Here is a 19,170-nt window from a genome sequence, read left to right on the forward strand (position 1 = left end):
AAAAAGGAGGCGTATCACTACGTGCTCGTTTTGTGGCCAAGTAGTTTCTGCGGAAATGAGCTCTATTCCAAGCATATACGTTTGCAATAACTTGCTTTGCATGCCTGGACATCTTCGCAGTGTGGATCTTATAGAAAAAATCCGCTCCGAAGAGGCAGTCGAGGTCGCTGTGTTGCACAGTACGGAGAGCACAGCTGGCAGGGTTGAGGGGCAGCGAAAACGCTACACGAAACAAAGCATACAAATTCACCAAATCCGATCCTTTATCCCTAAAAAAGATGCTTTTTATGAAGTTGATGGGAAATGTAAGATGTATTAAGCTTACAGACAAAGCAACTACTAATTCGTCTCGTCAAGAGCAGGCATCATTTTTCATCACGGATGTGGGGAGCACAAACTAGAGCTCTAGCTTTGGCAGTATTGCACTTGATGTATGAAACGGAGTATAGTGTGTTCCGTACGGATTACTGCATACGAATGCTCATTCTGCACTACGAGATGCATGCTCTGCCAGGTACTGGTGCTCTGTCCTTCAGAGGTGGGCGCAGAATCACAAACGATGCAAACAGTAGTGATGACCCCTAAATTACAAGCAGATAGAGGTTACAGGTCGTGAGACTGCATGTTGATGTTGAGGGAAGGCACCGAGTGAATGCTATCTCTACTAAAACTTGTTGAAGTGCTTGCATGCAACCCGACATGAAGATAAGGCGACGTCTGTTATTTGTGGGAGCATGGGTGAACTTTATTTTGCAGCTTCTCAAAAGTTGCAAACGTAGCAGGTAAATTGCATACACTTTGCGAGGAAGAGTGTGTGGCAAGAAGCATGACAGGCCAGATAAGGCTTACATGTTTGAACAGGAGCTGAGCTTCTCGTTCTTTTCTATTCAGTTTTTTTTTTTCATCAAACCTTAGCTTTCACTAATGAATATATGACCTTTTGGGGGATTTGATGTGGAAATCCTCGTGGTCAAAAGTCCCTTGGAGTACATCTCGGTGTTTTGGTCACCATGAAGATTTTATTTACCAGTAATTAAAGAAGTGCCGCGAGGACAACAGCTTGATCACAATTTTTAGGCGGTTTGCGAATATTTGAAATTTCAAATACGAATCGAATATGTTTGATTATTTACCAATAATTAAAGAGACTGAGCACAGCTCGATCGCAATTTTTTACTGTTGTGCAAATATTCCAAATTTCAAAACGAATTGATCAAACATATTTTCGCTCACACCTAAAAAGCTGTGATCAAGTTGTCCTCGGCACCTCTTTAATTACTAGCCAATAAAAATGTCTATGTTGAGTAATTCCGCCATGTTGTTGACAGCAGATAGCGGGCAGCGCAGCCAGGCTGGGTTGACCGAGTGCCTTGTCATTTTCTCTGGTCCACTGAGCAAACACGCGGCTGTTCGTGAGCTGCTCTTGTGTGCGTGCAAGATGTCGGCAATTACCTGAGAAACACAGTGGACTCAGTATCCTAAAAATCTGGTGCACTATGAAGATATGCAAAGCAGTGCAGCGCGGACCAGTTCGAGGTACATGTGGACGACCGACTTCACTACGCGTCCGGACCTGTGTCCGCCCGTCGACATCGCCGATATTCATGATTTCTAGTTCTGACGAGTAGTTTGATACTTTCCCTGATTGGCGTCGATCTTGCGTCTGTTAGCCCGTGCGAGCCATTCGCATCGGTGTCGCTAGAGGAATCTTTTGCCTTCCCACAATCGTGCAGACGTATTTCTGGAGGCGAAGTCGGCCTGGCCAATCGCGCCAGCATTATCTGGGCTGTGCATACCACAATGCCGGAGATCTGTGGCTTTACCGACCGTACTTCCACCAGATTTCCCATTGCTTCAAAAAAGTGGCCATGAAATGTGATATCCCGGCGGTCTTCACGGCACCCAAAATGTTTTCGGGCATGTGCAATATGGTGCAGGGAAATGGAAAAAAGAATGAGTGCCACTCTGACCACGTGAACAGCAAAGCAGGGGTGTATACCAAATACTTCTCACATGTGGGAATTGTTACATGGGACAAACTGGACGTTGCTTGAATGTTAGACTTCAGGAGCATCGTGCAGCTGTTGAATCATTGCCAGGGGGGGTGGGGGGGGTGAACTGGCAAAACGTCGCCATCGCCGTAACTGCACGCCCAGGTACTGACACAATTGTCCTGAAAAAATTACCGACCCAGCTTGACAGGGAAACTTAAGCCTACTGCATAAAAAAAGAAAATGACCATTGCATAAGCACCACTTCAGTATCACTATCCAAAAAAGAATTCAACTGTCTAGATACTAACTTGCGCCATGCACTTCCCCGCACCTGTATGACATGATGCCGTCTGCTGCTTATCAGGTGTGATTATGAATCTTGCATAAATGTGGTTTTCGTTGTAGTAAACCTGAGTTGAAGTTTCCAAGTTTTGTCCTGTGCTTTCATCTTCGTCCCTGTCGCTTCTTGCAGTAACAATGTGCATTCCACAGTATACAGAATCCTGTAAAAAATAATACTGAATTATTCAGTAGGGTACACACTTCTGTGCAACTCTAAATTAATTGACAGTATTTTCAAATATCATGTGAGTTCTGAAATAAAAAAGAACAATGTTTGCTATTTTTAATTTTTCATTCTCTTTTTTTTTTTTTTTTCACTGACCAGATATTCGATAGTGAAAAGCTTTTTCTTTTTCATATTTGAACATTTCACTATTTGCACACCTCTACAATTTTTATGTTGACAAAATATGAAAACATGGCATCCCATGGTTTTGCTATTGCTTGTCCAACAATGAAAAGGATGCAATTGTTAGCAATATAATTCAAATCATAGTTGAAAAGTTTTTCCATCCGCAACTGCATGTTATTCCACAAATTGTTGTGGCAGATCACTCTGTGTGTTGCAAGAGTTACACACGTTCTGAGACGATGAGAGAACAGCAAGTATTTGAGAAATTAGGATATTTTAATTTAATGTGGCAAAATGCGATGCTTGTAAAAAATACCAAACATCGCTGACGCCGCCAAAAACCATCAAAAAGATTCATCACACTTTCATGGCTACCGTTTAACCATAAGCACAGTTTTATTGCTTGAGGAAAATATCGCGCTAGAAAAGTAGTTACGCAGCACAAGTAAAAATAATGCATCCAGATTTCAGTACACGGCACAGCGTTGTGGTTAATGCATTTTGGTGGGACTTCATAGTGCTGTTGCTCAAATGTTATTGGGTGCTGCTTTTATTTCTTTACGTTTCCGTAAGCTGTATCTGTGGTATTTTACAGCCTTGAACGTTTTGCCACCCCTCTTTTTCTCGCTTAGCAACAGTGCCACCGAGTAATACAAAGTCAGCCTATATGAGAGCTTCACCCAGTTTCATAGAGTAAATCGGCATACCCAATCGTGTTTAAATTTCATAGCGGATTTTTCTATAGGAAGGCGCTTGGTAACGAAGCAGGAACTTCGTACAACGGCAATTTAGGCTTATGCTGCTCATGCTTGTAAACGGAGGCACATCAAAAACGAAACCATGCGAGCATGCAAAGCACATAGCGACATTGAGCTGGAGCTGCAACATTTAGGATGCCTTCTTGCCATCTTCTTTGCACGATAAAAGTGCGCTAGCATTTTCAAAGCAAAACCTGCTTTACAATTCAGATATGTAGCAGTAATACACACTTGTCAGCCTCTGAGGTCCCTTGCGCGTCAGGTGCCTGTGGCAGTGATGCCTGTATTTCAGTTCTTCCTCCTTTATACCTTACAGGAGCTTTGTGTTCAATAAGAGTGACCGTTTTGTGATTGGGAGCTGGCATTCTATTGATACAAGCTAACTATCCTTTTAACGTAGAAATGGTAGTACTTGCTGTTGGGCTTAAAGAAGGAATTGTTATTAATAAATGAAACAAGTTAGGTGACATAGCCTGCAAACGATAAATCAGGTGGAAGTTTACTGCTAAGAACCAGTTTGACGCATTGCTGTTGTGATTGTGCTGGGCTCACCAAGAAGGGCGGAGCATCACTGGCTCTATGTGCTGGTGGCAGCCACGGAAGTGCCACTCAGTCATCACAGTTTACAGAACACACTTTTTCGTAGTTTGCTTTTACAGTTTCATGTCAGTAACCTGCATACTATAGGTAAACCTACAATCGACTAACTGCTTGAAGTAAATGATGACAGTGAACAAACAGTGCTAATCGAGCAGCCAGTGGGGAGGTTTTAGTTGCTGATCTGCAGAGACTAATTACGCAACTGTGCTAAATGTTTATCCAACAGTACAAATGCTGCATCATGCCCATAGCCACCCTATTTGGTTAGTTTTAAACTCTAATTGAATGTAAATCATGCTCACTAGCTATCTTTCTATGCCTTGCATACCAAGAATACTGACGTCTTTTAATTAAAACCGAAGTCCAGCATACTTTTATCTTTCTTGTTTGTTTCCAAAAAGTCTAACCCTTAATTTTAGCCATGGGCCTGGGTCTACAGGTACATCTTTCGTACCTTCAAATAAAATCGACTATGTGAATGAGTGATAAAGATAACACAGAACATTGGAGGGGAGGGGGCACTAACTTGCAACTGGCATATATATAAGATAGTTCACACTTGTGCATCTCTCTCAGAAAAAGGAAAAATAGAACCATTACATCTGTAAGCATTACTGACTTTGATCGAAAATTTCTGCAAGAAGAAAAGCTTATTTTCTCTGCTCTGGCCATTGGCACCCTGGAAGAATGTTCATATGTTGCAGTCAAAATTTCCTGGTGAAGATACAGGAACATGGTGCCTGTATCTTCAGTGTGCTGTTTGTCGCTGCCCTTTCTTTATCATAGGCTCATTTATGTCGTTCTGTGCAGGAAAAAGTGCAGGAGGTGGTGAAGCTTCGCGATACTTCTAAGGCGGACAGAGCGAGAGAAAAGGCTGCCAAAGAAGCAGAGATGGCCAGCATCTACAGCAAGTGGGGTAAAGGGTACGAAAATGTTCTCCTCTCCGTGCTCATATCAGTTTTGATTTGCACTCTGTGGCATGAATTTGGATGGAGTGAAATTCTGGCCTGAGAAGCCGGCCCGTAGTGCTACTAGAATTGCACAATTTCACTTTTCTGCTCTGCTTTTTTTTTTTCCTCACTACGTGCATTTTCACACCTTTTGCACTTACTGTCCTTTTCTAGTACGCATTAGCTGCCTTTGCTGCTTCTAAGTTTAGTATAGGTAGGCCAGTTATAATAAGGTTGCAGTTTCATAAGTCCTGGAGTGACCACACTCTAGGAATAATTACTGGTTTTTAAATAATTCTAATTATGGTTCAAATTAATTTTCTAAATAATCGTTTCTTAGGAAGGCGTTTTCCCCTCGTTCTTAAAGCCATCAAATGACGTGGCTGTTTCCACCACGGGATGGCGCGACGTAATGTCACCCACGTGATTCATTGCGTGCTCCACCCTCTTCTACTCTCCTCAGTTCTAAGGTTGAAAGGTCAAAGGTCACCCAAAGGTCAAAGGGTCAATTTCATGATCTTGTGGTGCAACACTAAGGGGGTCCACAAGGTTACACTTCAATCGGCCGGATGTTTTGGTGAAAGGAAGGCACAGTGCATTTATGGCATACTTTGTCCTGGTGCTCCTTGAAGGAAAGGAAAGGCACAGTATCTGTCACATTTTTCTGCTGACATCTGAACCTCATAGCAACAGTTTGATGTCCTGCTCCTTGAAGGTCAAATGAAGGTCAAATTGAAGGTCACGCGCAGACTGGCTCTACCTAGCGTAGTGAAACTTTCTATTCAAAGGATCTAAAGGAACAGTGGAAAAGGAAGAGGTTCATGTTTGCTATTGGTAGCTGTGTCGTACACAAAGGGAGCAGTGCCAGGCCCCCCCCCCCCCCCCGCACTGCTGATCCTTGTTTTATTTTATTTTTTCTGTCTCATATGTAGAGTCTGGAGAAATTTGACATTGTACCTTTTTGCATAGTCTGGATTGTGTGACTATGTGACTAGGCATATTGTGTTTAAAATGTGGGAGAATGTGCAGAAGGACTCGTTGTGAAGAGCAATGCCTGCACGTTAACACATTGTACAACCAGACCATAATAACCAAGTTTTGAGAGCTAAACTTCTACTTACATTTTTATCTCAGGACACAATCATTTAACTTCAGCATTTTACTTTTTGTTATGACTGTGTAACTTCCTCTCGCAAGGACAACTTTTGATAGTCGTGAGCTGTGTGTGCTAAAAAAATTAGGACAATGTGAGTTCGATGCCTTTTTTAGACGCCACAAGGACATCATATATTTCTCCGAAAGAGAAAATGCTAAAAAAAAATTTGTTAAATAATTTGTAAAAATAATTTGTTCAACATAAAAAAAAATTTCATTCTGAAATGAACAGGAACCATCCAAACCATAGAGACAAGGGAAGGGTGTCAGGTAAAATGATGCAATCTGTCAGCAGCTATGCTATTTATCGCACTTTTACAAAATATATCCGTAGGGCTGATCGGGCTGAGCCAAAGATAACGGTTATTTAAGAACCCTGTAGCCTTCGATTTGCTCGTGCAACACCATATTGGGGACCTGAACGCTCAAGGTATAATCATGAGGCTAAAAATTAATATCAAGAAACTAAAGTAATGTTCGGCAGGCGGGAGAATTAACAGTTCACAATAGGCAGCCAGACGTCGGATATGGGAAGGGAATTCAACTATCTAGGCCAAGTACAGACTATTGATCTTGGCATTGAGAGGGATATACAAATTGGGAAATATGAAAATGGTGGAGTGCATTTGGCAGATCATGCATTGCAGCCTACTCATATCCTTCACGGGGGAAGTATGTAACAGTTTTGTCTTGCCATTGCTTGCCTAAGGGGCTAGAAGCATGCAAGATTTTATTCACGCAATAGTATTAAAGGCCCTATGCTCGACAAAGTTCCTTATCGGCACGTGATGCTGATAACAACTAGATTTGACCTCTGAATCACAAGCAAACACCGCTTACACCTTAAATCATGCAAGGAGAATCACAGGTACTTCATTTATAACCAAAATTGTGCAATATCTTTAAAATAATGTTCTCTAGCGGGAGGTTCAAGCATATTAACTATTCAGTACCTGAAGTAATTTGTTTTTCAGCATTCGTAGACTGCATTTACCTGTTTTAATGTTTGATAGCTCGAAATGACCCATCTGATAAGATTGCACACTTTTTTTCCTTGTCTAGCTGTTTTACAAATTGTTACATTTAGTTGTTTGTCTAACTTGCAAAAGCAGTGGCCGTAACACTTTTTTTTTATAAGAACGTTTTTTTTTTGTTTGAGCCAAGTGTGTTAAATTTTTGACAGCTTTAAGAAACTTTTCTTGGCAGGTTGAGAAGTCTTTCTATGCTAGATTTAGTAGTTGATGTCCATACCATGAGACGAGGCTGTTGTAAATCAACACCAGAATCTGGTGAGGGAGTACATGGCAGTTGCAAAAAAATTGTGCTTTATATATGTCCTAGCACCTGAAAACTATTTTCCCCACTCGTTCGTTCCAGTCTTGTGCAGCAAGAACAGCAGGACCAGAAGTTAGCGGAACATCTGCACGAAATGGAGAAGCCCTTCAGCCGTTACGAGGGTGACGAAGACTTGGAAAAACATTTGAAAGACCAGGAGAGGGAAGGAGACCCGATGCTGAACTACATGCGAAAGAAGAAGAAGAAAGCGAACGACACCAGTGGTACGTTATGCTGCTGTCCTATAACATCAGAAAACTGGTGCATTATATCTGGGGAAGAAATTGTTTTAGCATAAAGTCGTAAAAATGGGTAAAAGCACATCCAGTTTTTTTTTTCGAAATTCAGTTTTAACCGAAAAAAGTTTGTGCCTTTGGCACGCATGGCCTAGCTATAGCTGCCCGTAGAGTGTGAGTTACCTTCAGTAAGAGTTGAAAGGGCAGCGAAATAAGGAAGCCACGGGCATTAATTAACGGCGATACAGTCCCTGAACGATCTTTTTGAACCCTCAAGCGGCCAAGACAGCAGCGTCCAGAAAAACGAGCAGTCCGAAAAAAATGAATTCACACTAAAGTACCGCTTTATTTACCGAGCGCCTTGAAAAACCGGCCAATCTGTTGCTGCGGAAAAACTGCGCTACGGTCTCCGAGCGATGCAATGTTCAAAGAAGGGCCAGACACTGGCAAACCAGTGCGGGCGGAGCCTTGCTGCACCCATGTTACTCTATGTCGGCGCATTGGTTTTCTGTTTTTTTGTTCCACGTGAAAAAAAAAAAAAGGCAATAGTGCAGGGGTGGTGGGTGTCGTCTGCTGCGCGCGTTGGTTTTAAAACAGAAGTTATTGGGACACCCTGCGTATTGCAAAATGAAGTAAAACAATCATCTGTTGTGAATTGGTAGCGGATGCTTTTCGCAGCACTAGACAGGCACGTGTTTTGTTGTTGTTTTTTTTTTTCCGTGATCACGCATTGCCGTCTGCAAGCGAACTCGCGCCTCTGCTTGCAGCCGATGCTAGCTCTCTCACAGCTACACGTGAGCCGTGATGTATGGTTACGTGATAGAAGTGCGCTTGCGCTTACTGGCCCATCCTTCGTGGGGCGGAGCTCCATCGCAGAACTGGGAGCAGGAGCCCACATGGCAGGCCATCAAGTAGTAACGGGACCATTAACTCTCTCCAGCTGGTGGCACCAGCTATCAAGAATATAGCGGGCATGCACGATGCATGCAACGTGGGTGCAGTGTTCTAGAAGATTGGGCAGTGTGACGACCGGTGCTGGAGAGTGAGCGATGACCGCCACCAACTCTCAAGAGAGGGCAGGACGTGCAACAGGGGTGCTACGCTTGCTATTTTGCTTGTAGCTGCTGCAGGGATACCGGGGCTATAGCAGACCATTGGGACCACTTTCACATGCATTACAGTTCGTAGAATATAGGGGCTTAAATGGATCACTGCAAATTCCTTACATCAGTCTGCAGATGCCATGCATGCTTAGGTATTCCTTAGCAGCAGCGCGCTCATGTTTTAATCGCTATTTGAAACTGGTTCAACGTTTCTTTTTCCTTCGGGCAGCCGGAAAGCATCCAGATGAGATATTTTTGTGTATTTTTTCCAGCAATGCATGGTGTTTTGCATTCTTGCTTCCCGTGAGGAAATAATGGCTGTTGCTGATAAGCAAAAATTTAATTGCAATCGACGAGTTGCATGCAGACGGAAAAGTACACCTGTGAATTGCCTCTTGTAGCCTACAAGAGCTCTTTACGAACATCTTGTTTTTCACATCTTGCGCTTATCAATGCACAACCAAACTTTTATCTTGAATCCTCAGTAATCTTTAGCATATCTTTCTTAACTGGTGTTCTTTCTGTGTCCTTACCATTGCTTACACAAATTACAAATACAGTGTGCTGAGGAAAATATATTTGTTCATAAGCGTGCTGGTTTAAAGAACTGCAGCAGTTACCTGCAGAGTAAAAAGAATGTATGGCTATTCAAGTATTTATTCTTCATTAGTGATCACCAGTGCAGAAATCGCAGATATATATTTATATGCTGCTCACTGATGAGTGAGCCAGCTGTACAGATGCAAAAAAAAGAAAATCAAGTACAGTGCAGTGCTTCTATAAAATATGAAGAATTAAACCTGCTACATATGAGGGATTGCGTTCATAAGTGTGCACTCGAGTACGGAAGCTTTTTAGCATCAAATGATATACTGTCGAACCCCTCAGCAACGAAGGCTCTCAAGAACAAATTCTCACGGCAACAAAAAGTTATTGCGGCCCTGGCGAACTTCCGTAGAGTTCAGTGCATTTTCCCCTTCTCAACAGCGAAGAGTTTTTAAAAAGCAGTCCCGCATTAACGAAACTTTGAGGTAGTAATCTGCAACATTTTTTCGGCACGTCAGCCAGTTGGGAACAGACAAGTGGCAAAACTACAGCAGCACACTCATCCGACAAGTCAGGCCTGTTCATTTCTGTCAACAAGCACCGGCGCAGCCATTGCTGTTTACTTTCTGTCTGTTCGGTGATGATGATGATAGTAACGAGATCTTTTTTTTCCCTTTTTTTTCCCGTGCAGTGAAAGCGGGTTTTTGCGAGCCTGTCTGTCGGCAACTACACATGCACGTGACGTTTTTTGACGACACTGCTGTCAGAGCAACGAGCCCTTCTTTTTATTTTCACTGCCACGACAACCACGTTATCTCGCGCCTCGTGCACGCTGATTTCGCCCATGACTTGCGTGTGTTCAGTGTTTTTTTGTTTTGTTTTGTTTTTTTCTGCCTGCCGGAAACGTGCTGCCTCCTGTCAAAAAGCGGAAGTTTTTGACGCTGCAAGAAAAGTTTGCAATCATTGCCGAAACTGCAAAAGGCAGAAAGAAGTCGGACATTACAGAAAAATTCAGTATCCCGTGCAGCTCACCTTCTACGATTCTGAAAACCAAGAACAGCATCATGGCGGCACTTCAGAACGGTGCGCGTGCAGAACAAGATGGGGGCAATGCCGGTCTACGAAAACGTCGACAGAGCTGTATATCAATGATTCCTTGACAAGAGAGTTAACAAGCTGCCTATGTCTGTAAGCCTTCTGCAGCAGAAAGCGATTGACTTCGCGTGCATTCTGGGGAACAACAACCTTAAGGCGAGCACAGGATGGCTAAGCCGGTTTAAAGCGCAGCACTGCATCGTTGCAAAGGTGTTGTCGGAGAGTCTGCGAGCGACGACGCTGAAGCAGCATCATCCTGGATGCAGGAGAATTATGAAAGCATAATGGATGAATATTAGCTCTCCAAAATTTATAATGCGGATGAAACTGGCCTTTTTTACGAAATGTTGCCATCGAAACGCTTGACCTGAAGGGACAAAAATACCACGGAGGAAAGCTGAGCAAAAAGCGGGCGACAATACTTTTTTGCTGAAACATGGACGGATCCGACAAGCGGCCCTTCCTCGTGATCGGCCAGAGGCTTCTGGTCGAGTACACTGCTAACCAGAAAGCTTGGATGACGTGCGCAATATTCTTGAGCTGGATAGAAAGAAGCCTTTGATGCGGATATGCAAAGCAGGGCAGATCTGTTTGGATGACGCGCACAATATTCTTGACCTGGATGGAAGCCTTTGATGCGGATATGCAAAAGCAGGGCAGATCTGTTTGCCTTTTATTTTTTTGGATGACTGCAGTGGCCACCACATAGAAGACATTGTCCTGACAAGCGTCCTCTTAATTTTTTTTTCCTCCGAACTGCACGTCCATTATCCAGCCTCTTGGCCAAGGAGTGAAGAGTGTCAAATCTGCGTACCGTGGGAGACTCATTCGGCGGATATTGTTAAACATCGAAATGAAGCGACCAACGGAAATTGATATTTTTATAGCGCTGGAGATGCTTGCCGCGGCGCAGTGGCGTCGCGAGGGGGGCGCGGCCAGCACCGGGTGCCGCGTTCCGGGAGGGGCAGCCAGCTGGCCAGTGAGAGGGAGGAAGGGGTGTGGGCCAAAGTGAATTATTGTGTAAAGACAACAAAAGTCGCGCATTGGTACCGCTGGGACACTGACTGGCAAGTGTGATCTCGTAGAACGAATTATTCTCTTGTGAGGAGTGCTTGAAAACACATGCCTTAGTTTATGCCAGAGACTCCACGCCATTTTAACGTCGGACCGGGCCTGTGTACATGCGCGTACCGTGGAAACATCAGCATCATGACCAGTATTAACCCGATACCCATGGGAAACTCCTATATCGCCTCTTTTTGTGTATGTGCAGTTCACTCTCCTTTTCCAAGCAAGGACCGCTGGCAGTATCTCTCCGGCAGCATTTTGTCTTGTTCATTTATCTCCTGTGCCTTTCTCGCTCCTCGGCCCAGTCACAAATCTGCCTTACACTTTCAAAACGCCGAAATGCACAAAATGCCTGTTGCTCAGTGGAATTGACAAGTCTGATCACTACGCACTGACTAGAAAAAAAAAGATAATAATGAGGAGGAGGGCACCTTTAGCGAGGTCAGGTGCATTAAAAAGATATTTGAGAATGAATGTATCCAACAGTGCCCATGTAGTGCATTATGCGGTTCTTATTTTTTATTTTTTCTGAAGAATGCAAAGTCTTTGCTAAAATGAGAAACGCATCTTTTCAGTTGCATTAAAAAAAAATGAACGTGGAGACTCCCACCATCGGCCAGCTCCAAAAGGCCGCTTCGCGCTTAATATTTCGGTTTTTATGGCATCAATGCGCGTTTGTAACTTGGCGGGAGAGCAGAGAAGTTAAATGTAGAGGATACAAGGTAAAAGGCTTTCACATAAGCATGCGGCATGTGAAAGGCTCTGCTTGGGGCCTCTACAACGCGTGCTATTGAAAATTTTTGAGGAATGGCTTCGGCTACGGAGTAAGCTGAAAGGGTGTTTCTCTGTGAACTCTCATTATGCTTGTGCTTTTGATGTGATGTTTTGCTGAATTATCAGCCGTGGGGCACGATTGCTGCGTTAAAAAAAACGTCACTTCTCGCACTGCGTGGTTGGGTGCAGAGCGAACTTGACTTCAAAGCTAACCATGAGGACAGAGGAGGTAGAAAGGATCTGAAGTTGCGATTCGGTGCTTAAATGCAGGGATAAGGAAAGGAAGGGGGGGAGGGGGTGCCGCACCACCCTTCCGCACCAGGTGCAGGTGACCCTAGCAACGCCACTGCCGCGGCGAGGACTACTACTTCGGCCACCCGTGTCCAGAATTGCTTCAAAAGCACTGGTTTCGTGGCTGGTCAGCACGCCTTGGCAGAACTGGAAGCGAGCCTTCCTGCAAGCGGTGACGATCTGCAGCCACTAATTGAAGCATGGGACGTGCTTCACAGTGTCGATGCAAGGGTGCCAGTTGCGGTTCAACTGTATGACTTTTTGTGTGCAGACGACTACTTGTTTGCGCACAAAGAATTCAGCGACAGCGCTGTTATTGACACTGTGCACAAACGAAATAAGAGTGACAACGAGGATGGCGAAAACAAAGTACAAGGAACGCAAGTAAGCTCGCGTGATGTGCTTGATGCTTTTGATGTTATCCGCACTTTCCTCGGCGACCACGACGACGACGAAGCTATGCATAGCTTATCTAACTGTGAAGCCCGAGTCGTGAAGCTCCTGCTTAGCAGTGTGAAGCAGAGCAAAATAAGCGACTTTTTCTTTAATTTTTCGTTATGGAAAGTAATATGTATGCTTACCTGCCCATTTTCGCGACAGCGAAATTCTCGCAAGAACAAAAAAGTTTGCTTCTTCTACGGTTTCGGTATTGCGGGCTTAGACTGTAATTTATTGTAGATGTACAGAGTGAAATAAAGTACATAACTGCGTCTCGTCTTAGCAAATATCATGCAGTTCTTGGCGCGCATCAAGATAAAACTGAAAACTGCAAGGAATATATATACAGTCGTGCCTCGTTAATATGTACACTTTGGTTTCCGACCAAAACTGTCCATAAAGCGAGCCATCCATAACAACGAGTCATGAATAAAAACAAAAAGGATTTTATTGAGAAAAGAAAATTGTAATTAAACTCTGCTTTTGTACATAATGGTGCGCACTGGACTCAAAATTTCGCAAAACACTGGCAATTTTGAGTGCATTATCCTTGCCATTGTTGTCTTCGAAAAATTGTAGTGCAGTCTGAAGCGACTCATTTACCATGACACCCGTGATGTTGGGCTTTGTGTTGGGCGAACTTTCGAGCACGAACTCTTCACTGGCCGATGAATCAGTGTCTGATTCTCTACTCACCGCCACTTCCAAAATGGCCTCTTCACTGAGCAAAGTAGCCGCTCAGTAGCTGCTTGAGATTCTCTTGAGGCAAGCAAAACAGCTGAGCTGTCGATACTAGTCCCTCGCAGCTTGGATTGACTGAGATGGCTTTTGCCGCTTATATTCACAGATTTCTTCGCGCCTGCGTTCAGCCATATTCTTTTGCATTTAACTCCCGCCATGCCAAAAGCCAGACTCAAGTTGAGGGTTACAGGCTCCTGATGCTTTGCACTTTCTTACCTAGTTAGCCTTTCCGCCTTTCCGTTCTTCTGATTCTCTCTTTTTTGCCTTGTGCTCTTTCTGTAAGGAAGCGACAGAGTCAAGTTGGCAAGCTGCTATGCAGAAGGCTGTCGAACATCCCATCTTCTTGGCGCCGTTTCTATGTGTTCGTATAAAACAAACACTGCAAGCTGAAGTACAGTTTAGAACGATGGCTAGCCGACTACGAAGAGCTCAGACCTTGTCAAGGCCGCATCGTTGACTTAAAGTGAAGCCGACATACGGACCACCTAGTGTGCATAGCTTGGCAGCTCGGCAGCACAACAGGGACGAAAACCAGGAGCATGAGAGGGAAGCGCGTCTAGGACGGGACGCCCGGTCCCGGTTGCGTGTTCGTACATCGGCTTTCTTTTGTCGCTCTACTTTGTGAGTGTGTCCTAACTCTCACCGAAAAGCGTTAACGGCTTCATGGAACACACATTGCGCTTTGGGAAAGAAAAATTCAGTTCCCACCGCCACTGTAGGCACTTTTTCTTATTGTCATTTCTTTCTTATGCTTTTATTGGCCTCTCTGTTCATGTTCAGCAGAATTTATTGCAACCACATGTTGCTGTTTTCCCGACTGCGGCGGCACTTCCGCTGCACCCAGAAATCTCCTGGTTTTGGCTTTCCCCTTTCAGGGTCTTTCTTACGCTGACCCTCGGTTTGCTGTGTACGTTCTTCCCCGTTCTAGCGCTCCCCTTCCCTTAGAACGGCGACACGCCCGCTTTGGTTCTTTGCAACCCCACAGGACTCCATCAGGCATCCCGCTGTATCGGCTGTCGCGTAGGCTCGCGGGCGGCGCGCCCTTCTTTAACTTGCGTTCGGACTCCTCTGCTTTTTTTTCAAGCACTGTCCATACTAACGAGACAAAAATACATGGGCCCAAGTGGGGCGCGTGCATTCTTCCCCTGTCCATTGTCCGGACAGCGAGTTTCCATATTGACGAGGCTTAAATACATTGAAAAGGTTTCGTCCCCAGAAAAACTGTCCATAATTCGGGTCGTCCATATTAACGGGGGTCATATTAATGGGGCACGGCTGTATATAGGTGACAAGTATTTAATACAAAAGCATTGTACACTTTAATATAGGGCCAAATTCAAATGCGGACACTTACGCGTTTTATTCTTCGGTATGTGGATGAGAGACATATGAGTAATCAACTTGATATACTTGCAAACTATCCCTTACAGAACTATAATCAGGCTTGCGGAGTGAAGGCTACAGATCAAAGCATGCCGTTTTGTTCTATGCAGTGGGATGTAGAATTCAGTTGCACTGAATGGACTCCTCATAAAACACTGTGTACTGGAAACACTCATTACTCAGGCATATTTCGACTATAGCTGCACATTTTCCACATCAAAGATTCATCACAAAAACGCATTTTTCGATTATAACAGTTTTTCTGGCTACATCTGGCCGCATGAAGCTTTCATAGATGCGACTACTCTATTGATAGAGTGAAGCAACTGGTGCATCCAGTTTCATGCCAGGCAGCCATCATGCGGCTGAAATGCTCGTAAAGGGGAACAGCTTTATACGCTTCACTCCTGTATCTCGCTCTGCAAAGCTAAGGAAAGTTATGATGGGATATATGGGTATATGGGATATGGGATATGGGATATAGTTCAGTCCTTTAAATACATGTGCCAAGAGATATAAGGAATCGGGAAAAGGGAGAATATTACAGGTCATTATTCCAACAGGCGAGACAGATGGAGGAGGAGTGGAATACCGGTATCGCTGGCCCACTCGGGAGAGTGGTCTCCCACTTTTATTTCTGTGGCACGGTTCATGTAACTCTCCACCGGCTTCTCTGCGAACACATTCATCACGAAACTCGTATGTTCAGCTATCACGCTGCTTGATGGCTTTTCAACCAGCAACACATGGGAACAAGTTCACTGCTGTCCTTGTCGCTTGTTGCAAGATAAAACGACTTGCACAGTGACACACACAGCTGCCAGGGCAAATAACATTTGTGTTGTGAGCAAATAACATTTGCTGAGCCAAAATTGTTGCAACAAACTTTGAAAATTAGTGGGATACTACTATTTTTTTTTTTTTTTATTTTTCTTACAATAATAAGTGAGCTTGATGAGCGACCGAGAGGTCTGGAGTGGCTGGCTCGTTTTGGCGCCTCCATGCTAACATGCATATTAAGTGTTGTTTCACTTACAGTCTTGGGTTCGGTCCAGTTCCCAGCAGCTAAGTTCAGTCTGACGGATGTAAGCAACAAGCACGGTACTGCTGGAAAAAGCATTTTAAGCAAATAGGCAATGCTCTTAGCACCTGTTGTTGACACACTGCCTGAAGAACAGGGTGCCAAACCAGAGGGGAACATGGAGGCGAACCAAAGGTGAAACAAACTTTTGCGGGTCACTGTCTGTTGCCTACATGTTGAGCTGTAACTGGAACAGCGCATGCGTCAACAATTGTCTTCCTTCACTCCGTGCTAGTTTCGTTGTGCAAAACCGAAAGAGCAGTAGCACCACATGCGTCAACAGCACGGTTCGTGCACTTCCTAGAAAAACCTTGAAAACACTTGACTATAAAAGAAGTGTTTTCGAGGCTTTGAGAGTCCGGGCATTTTTGCGGATCCATATGAATTCTTCCATTCTGATAGTCTAAAGGGGAAGCCATGAAAGAATGCTAGTACCATATAAATTTATTTATTTTTTTATTATTATTTTTTTTTTTTTTTTTTTTTTTTTTTTTTTTTTTTTCCAGAAAATTTCTTATGCTGCTCAGAAATCTTCCGGAACTCCACTGCAGTGACTTTGATTACCGCCGCAGCAGAAAGCACTATGTAAAAGCAGACAACACTTCACCACCTCTGGCTATTATATAACTTACACTAAACCGAAAAGGCACAAAACTATCTCGCCTTTGACATGCTGTCAACTGGAATATGAACCTAAGAAAACTTTCACAAAACTGAAAAGGCACAAAACTATCTCACTTATTGGCGGCACCTCAGACGCATTCTCCACTTTTCTCCTTTCTCTGCATGATGTTTCATTTACTCAGCTGAAGTATGCCCTATATTTAGCTTTAAACTTATTAATGAAATCTTTCGTTTTAATGAAATTTGTGCCATTTGTGACGATGTTCTCACAGCTTATGTCAGTCACTTGTCCTATGTCACTCAGGCTGGCAAAAAGCATGCAAAACGGTGTCGGCCTGATTGAGCAACAGCAGCAATCTTCAAAACTGTTTTATTTATAGCTTTTATGCAGAGCTGTTAAACTTGGCTGGAGTATCTAGAGAGACCTTCCTCTGTCCATTTTGTGCATAAGAATATGACCGCAAAAATCTTAAATGCCCTTTTAACAAGTTTTATGCAAAGGTGAAATTTTCTTATGGCATGCTGTTCTCGTTTTGTAATCACTGCAATGACTGAGGTGCAGCTCTTTGCACCTCTGCTTGTATTTTTTATCCTCTGGTAAAGTACATGAAAGGCTGTTCAAGCTTAGCACACATTTGAGGGTCATCGCCCGCATCACTTCCTTGTTTGAATTTATATTGCATATTTTCTTACAGGACGTCCCAAGTACAGTGGCCCTGAGCCTCCACCAAATCGTTTTGGCATCCTTCCAGGCTATCGTTGGGATGGAGTGGACCGATCCAATGGTTTTGAAAAGAAGCTGATTGAAGTGAAAAATAACAAGATTGCAACAGAAGAAGTTGCATATAAGTGGAGTGTGGAAGACTTGTAGTCTTCTTTTTTGTGTTGAGTATGTGTAACATCGGTTATTACATAAAAAGTTATTTAAATATCACAACCTGCTTGCAGTGACTCTTGTCCGGGAATTGTAGCTGATTGATCTGCAGGTCATACTGCATCTTAGTTTTGTGTTTTCATTAAAAAATTGGCAGTGTAATTCATGCTGTGCCTAGATTACTGTATATACTCGCATAATTTGTGCCCTCGTATAATTTTCACACCCTTAACTTATTACCGGGACTTATAAAGAAAAAACACTTTTAACCGTATTCCACTGCAGGAATGCATGCATGCTGGCCCATGTTTTTGTTGGCATATGATAAACAAAGTACAGATTGTGACGAAAGTTAGCTTTAATCATGTATGTGTTCCTGTGCTGTTGCGCAGGGCAGCGGGTAGCGGTATGTGATTACGAAGTAACACACATAGTTCATACTGGTTACGTCGGCATGTCGTGCAAAGTTGTAATCAATGTAAGAGGCACTTCCGGTAGTAGTTTGAGGTGGATTATTGACAACAACCATAGCTTATGTTGTCTTAGCAACATAGGTGGCAGTTGACGAGTGGGATATGCAAAAGAAAAGAATTGTCGTTCAAGCACGAGAACCTAGTTAGCGGATTATACGGCAACTTTTTTGAACACGCGCCGTCTGGTGCTATTAACACAATTCAAACAAAATCGCGGCGTGCATTGGCTGGCGCGACTCGTCCAGTAGGTGACCGTTGGTTGCAATTCATGGCACCGAGCTAGCAGGTTTTCCAGACTAAACAAACTTTTACCTTTGCAATTTCGTTTTTTGGGGGTTTTAAATTAAAAAGACTATTCTCAGTTAAGCACTTCTTCATGTGACATTATTTTAAAATACTACTTAAAAAAAAAACAAGAATTTCCGAAAATGCTCTGATAGTAACCCTGCATTTCGGTTCGTTTTCGGTAGGTGCAACTTCAGTTTTAGTAGGCTCATCTGCTTGGTGGTTGGAATTGACGGAATGCGCAGCTCAACACCATCGATGAACTGGTGCAGCAGTGCCATGATGCTCGCAGACTTAAAAGCACTCTATTGCATTCCACGCAAGCACTGAACGCGTATGCAACTTCACACATTATTCTTCAGCTACATGCGCCAGTTCTCCCTCCCTGGAAGTTTGTACAGTTAGGTGACAACAAACCAACTGATAACTGCAGACCAATGTCTGCCAACTTGGCATCGTCGCTTCGCCAGAGATTTGAAGAGCAAGATGCTTACCTTCCTTAAGCGTCAATTATAGTGTACGCGGATGCAAGCATGCAAGGCTGTGAAGCAAAAACGGCAGTCTACTGCTCATGGAGGCCTAGCTTGAATGAGACCTCAATGTTTCACTTACTGAATCACTTACATCTTTCTGCGCTGAGCTCGTGGCAGTTCAGAAAGCACTCTGCTCCGT

The 19,170-nt window shown here is 43.7% G+C and overlaps 1 protein-coding gene across 1 annotated transcript in view; it reads left to right on the forward strand.

Moving 5' to 3' along the window:
- The window catches only part of LOC146186533 (uncharacterized), a 33,339-nt gene extending 15,536 nt beyond the window's left edge, over positions 1-17,803 (forward strand). The window contains exons 4-6 of the mRNA XM_084607244.1: positions 4,857-4,969; positions 7,529-7,710; positions 17,562-17,803. Coding sequence (XP_084463370.1) covers positions 4,857-4,969; positions 7,529-7,710; positions 17,562-17,737 — 471 coding nt within the window. The 3' untranslated portion in view covers positions 17,738-17,803. The remainder of the gene's footprint in view (positions 1-4,856; positions 4,970-7,528; positions 7,711-17,561) is intronic.
- Positions 17,804-19,170: the final 1,367 nt, after the last annotated feature.

The sequence above is a fragment of the Amblyomma maculatum genome, chromosome 6 (genome assembly GCF_055883805.1).
Source record: "Amblyomma maculatum isolate TAMU_Amacu chromosome 6, ASM5588380v1, whole genome shotgun sequence".
In the NCBI taxonomy this organism is placed as follows: domain Eukaryota; kingdom Metazoa; phylum Arthropoda; class Arachnida; order Ixodida; family Ixodidae; genus Amblyomma; species Amblyomma maculatum.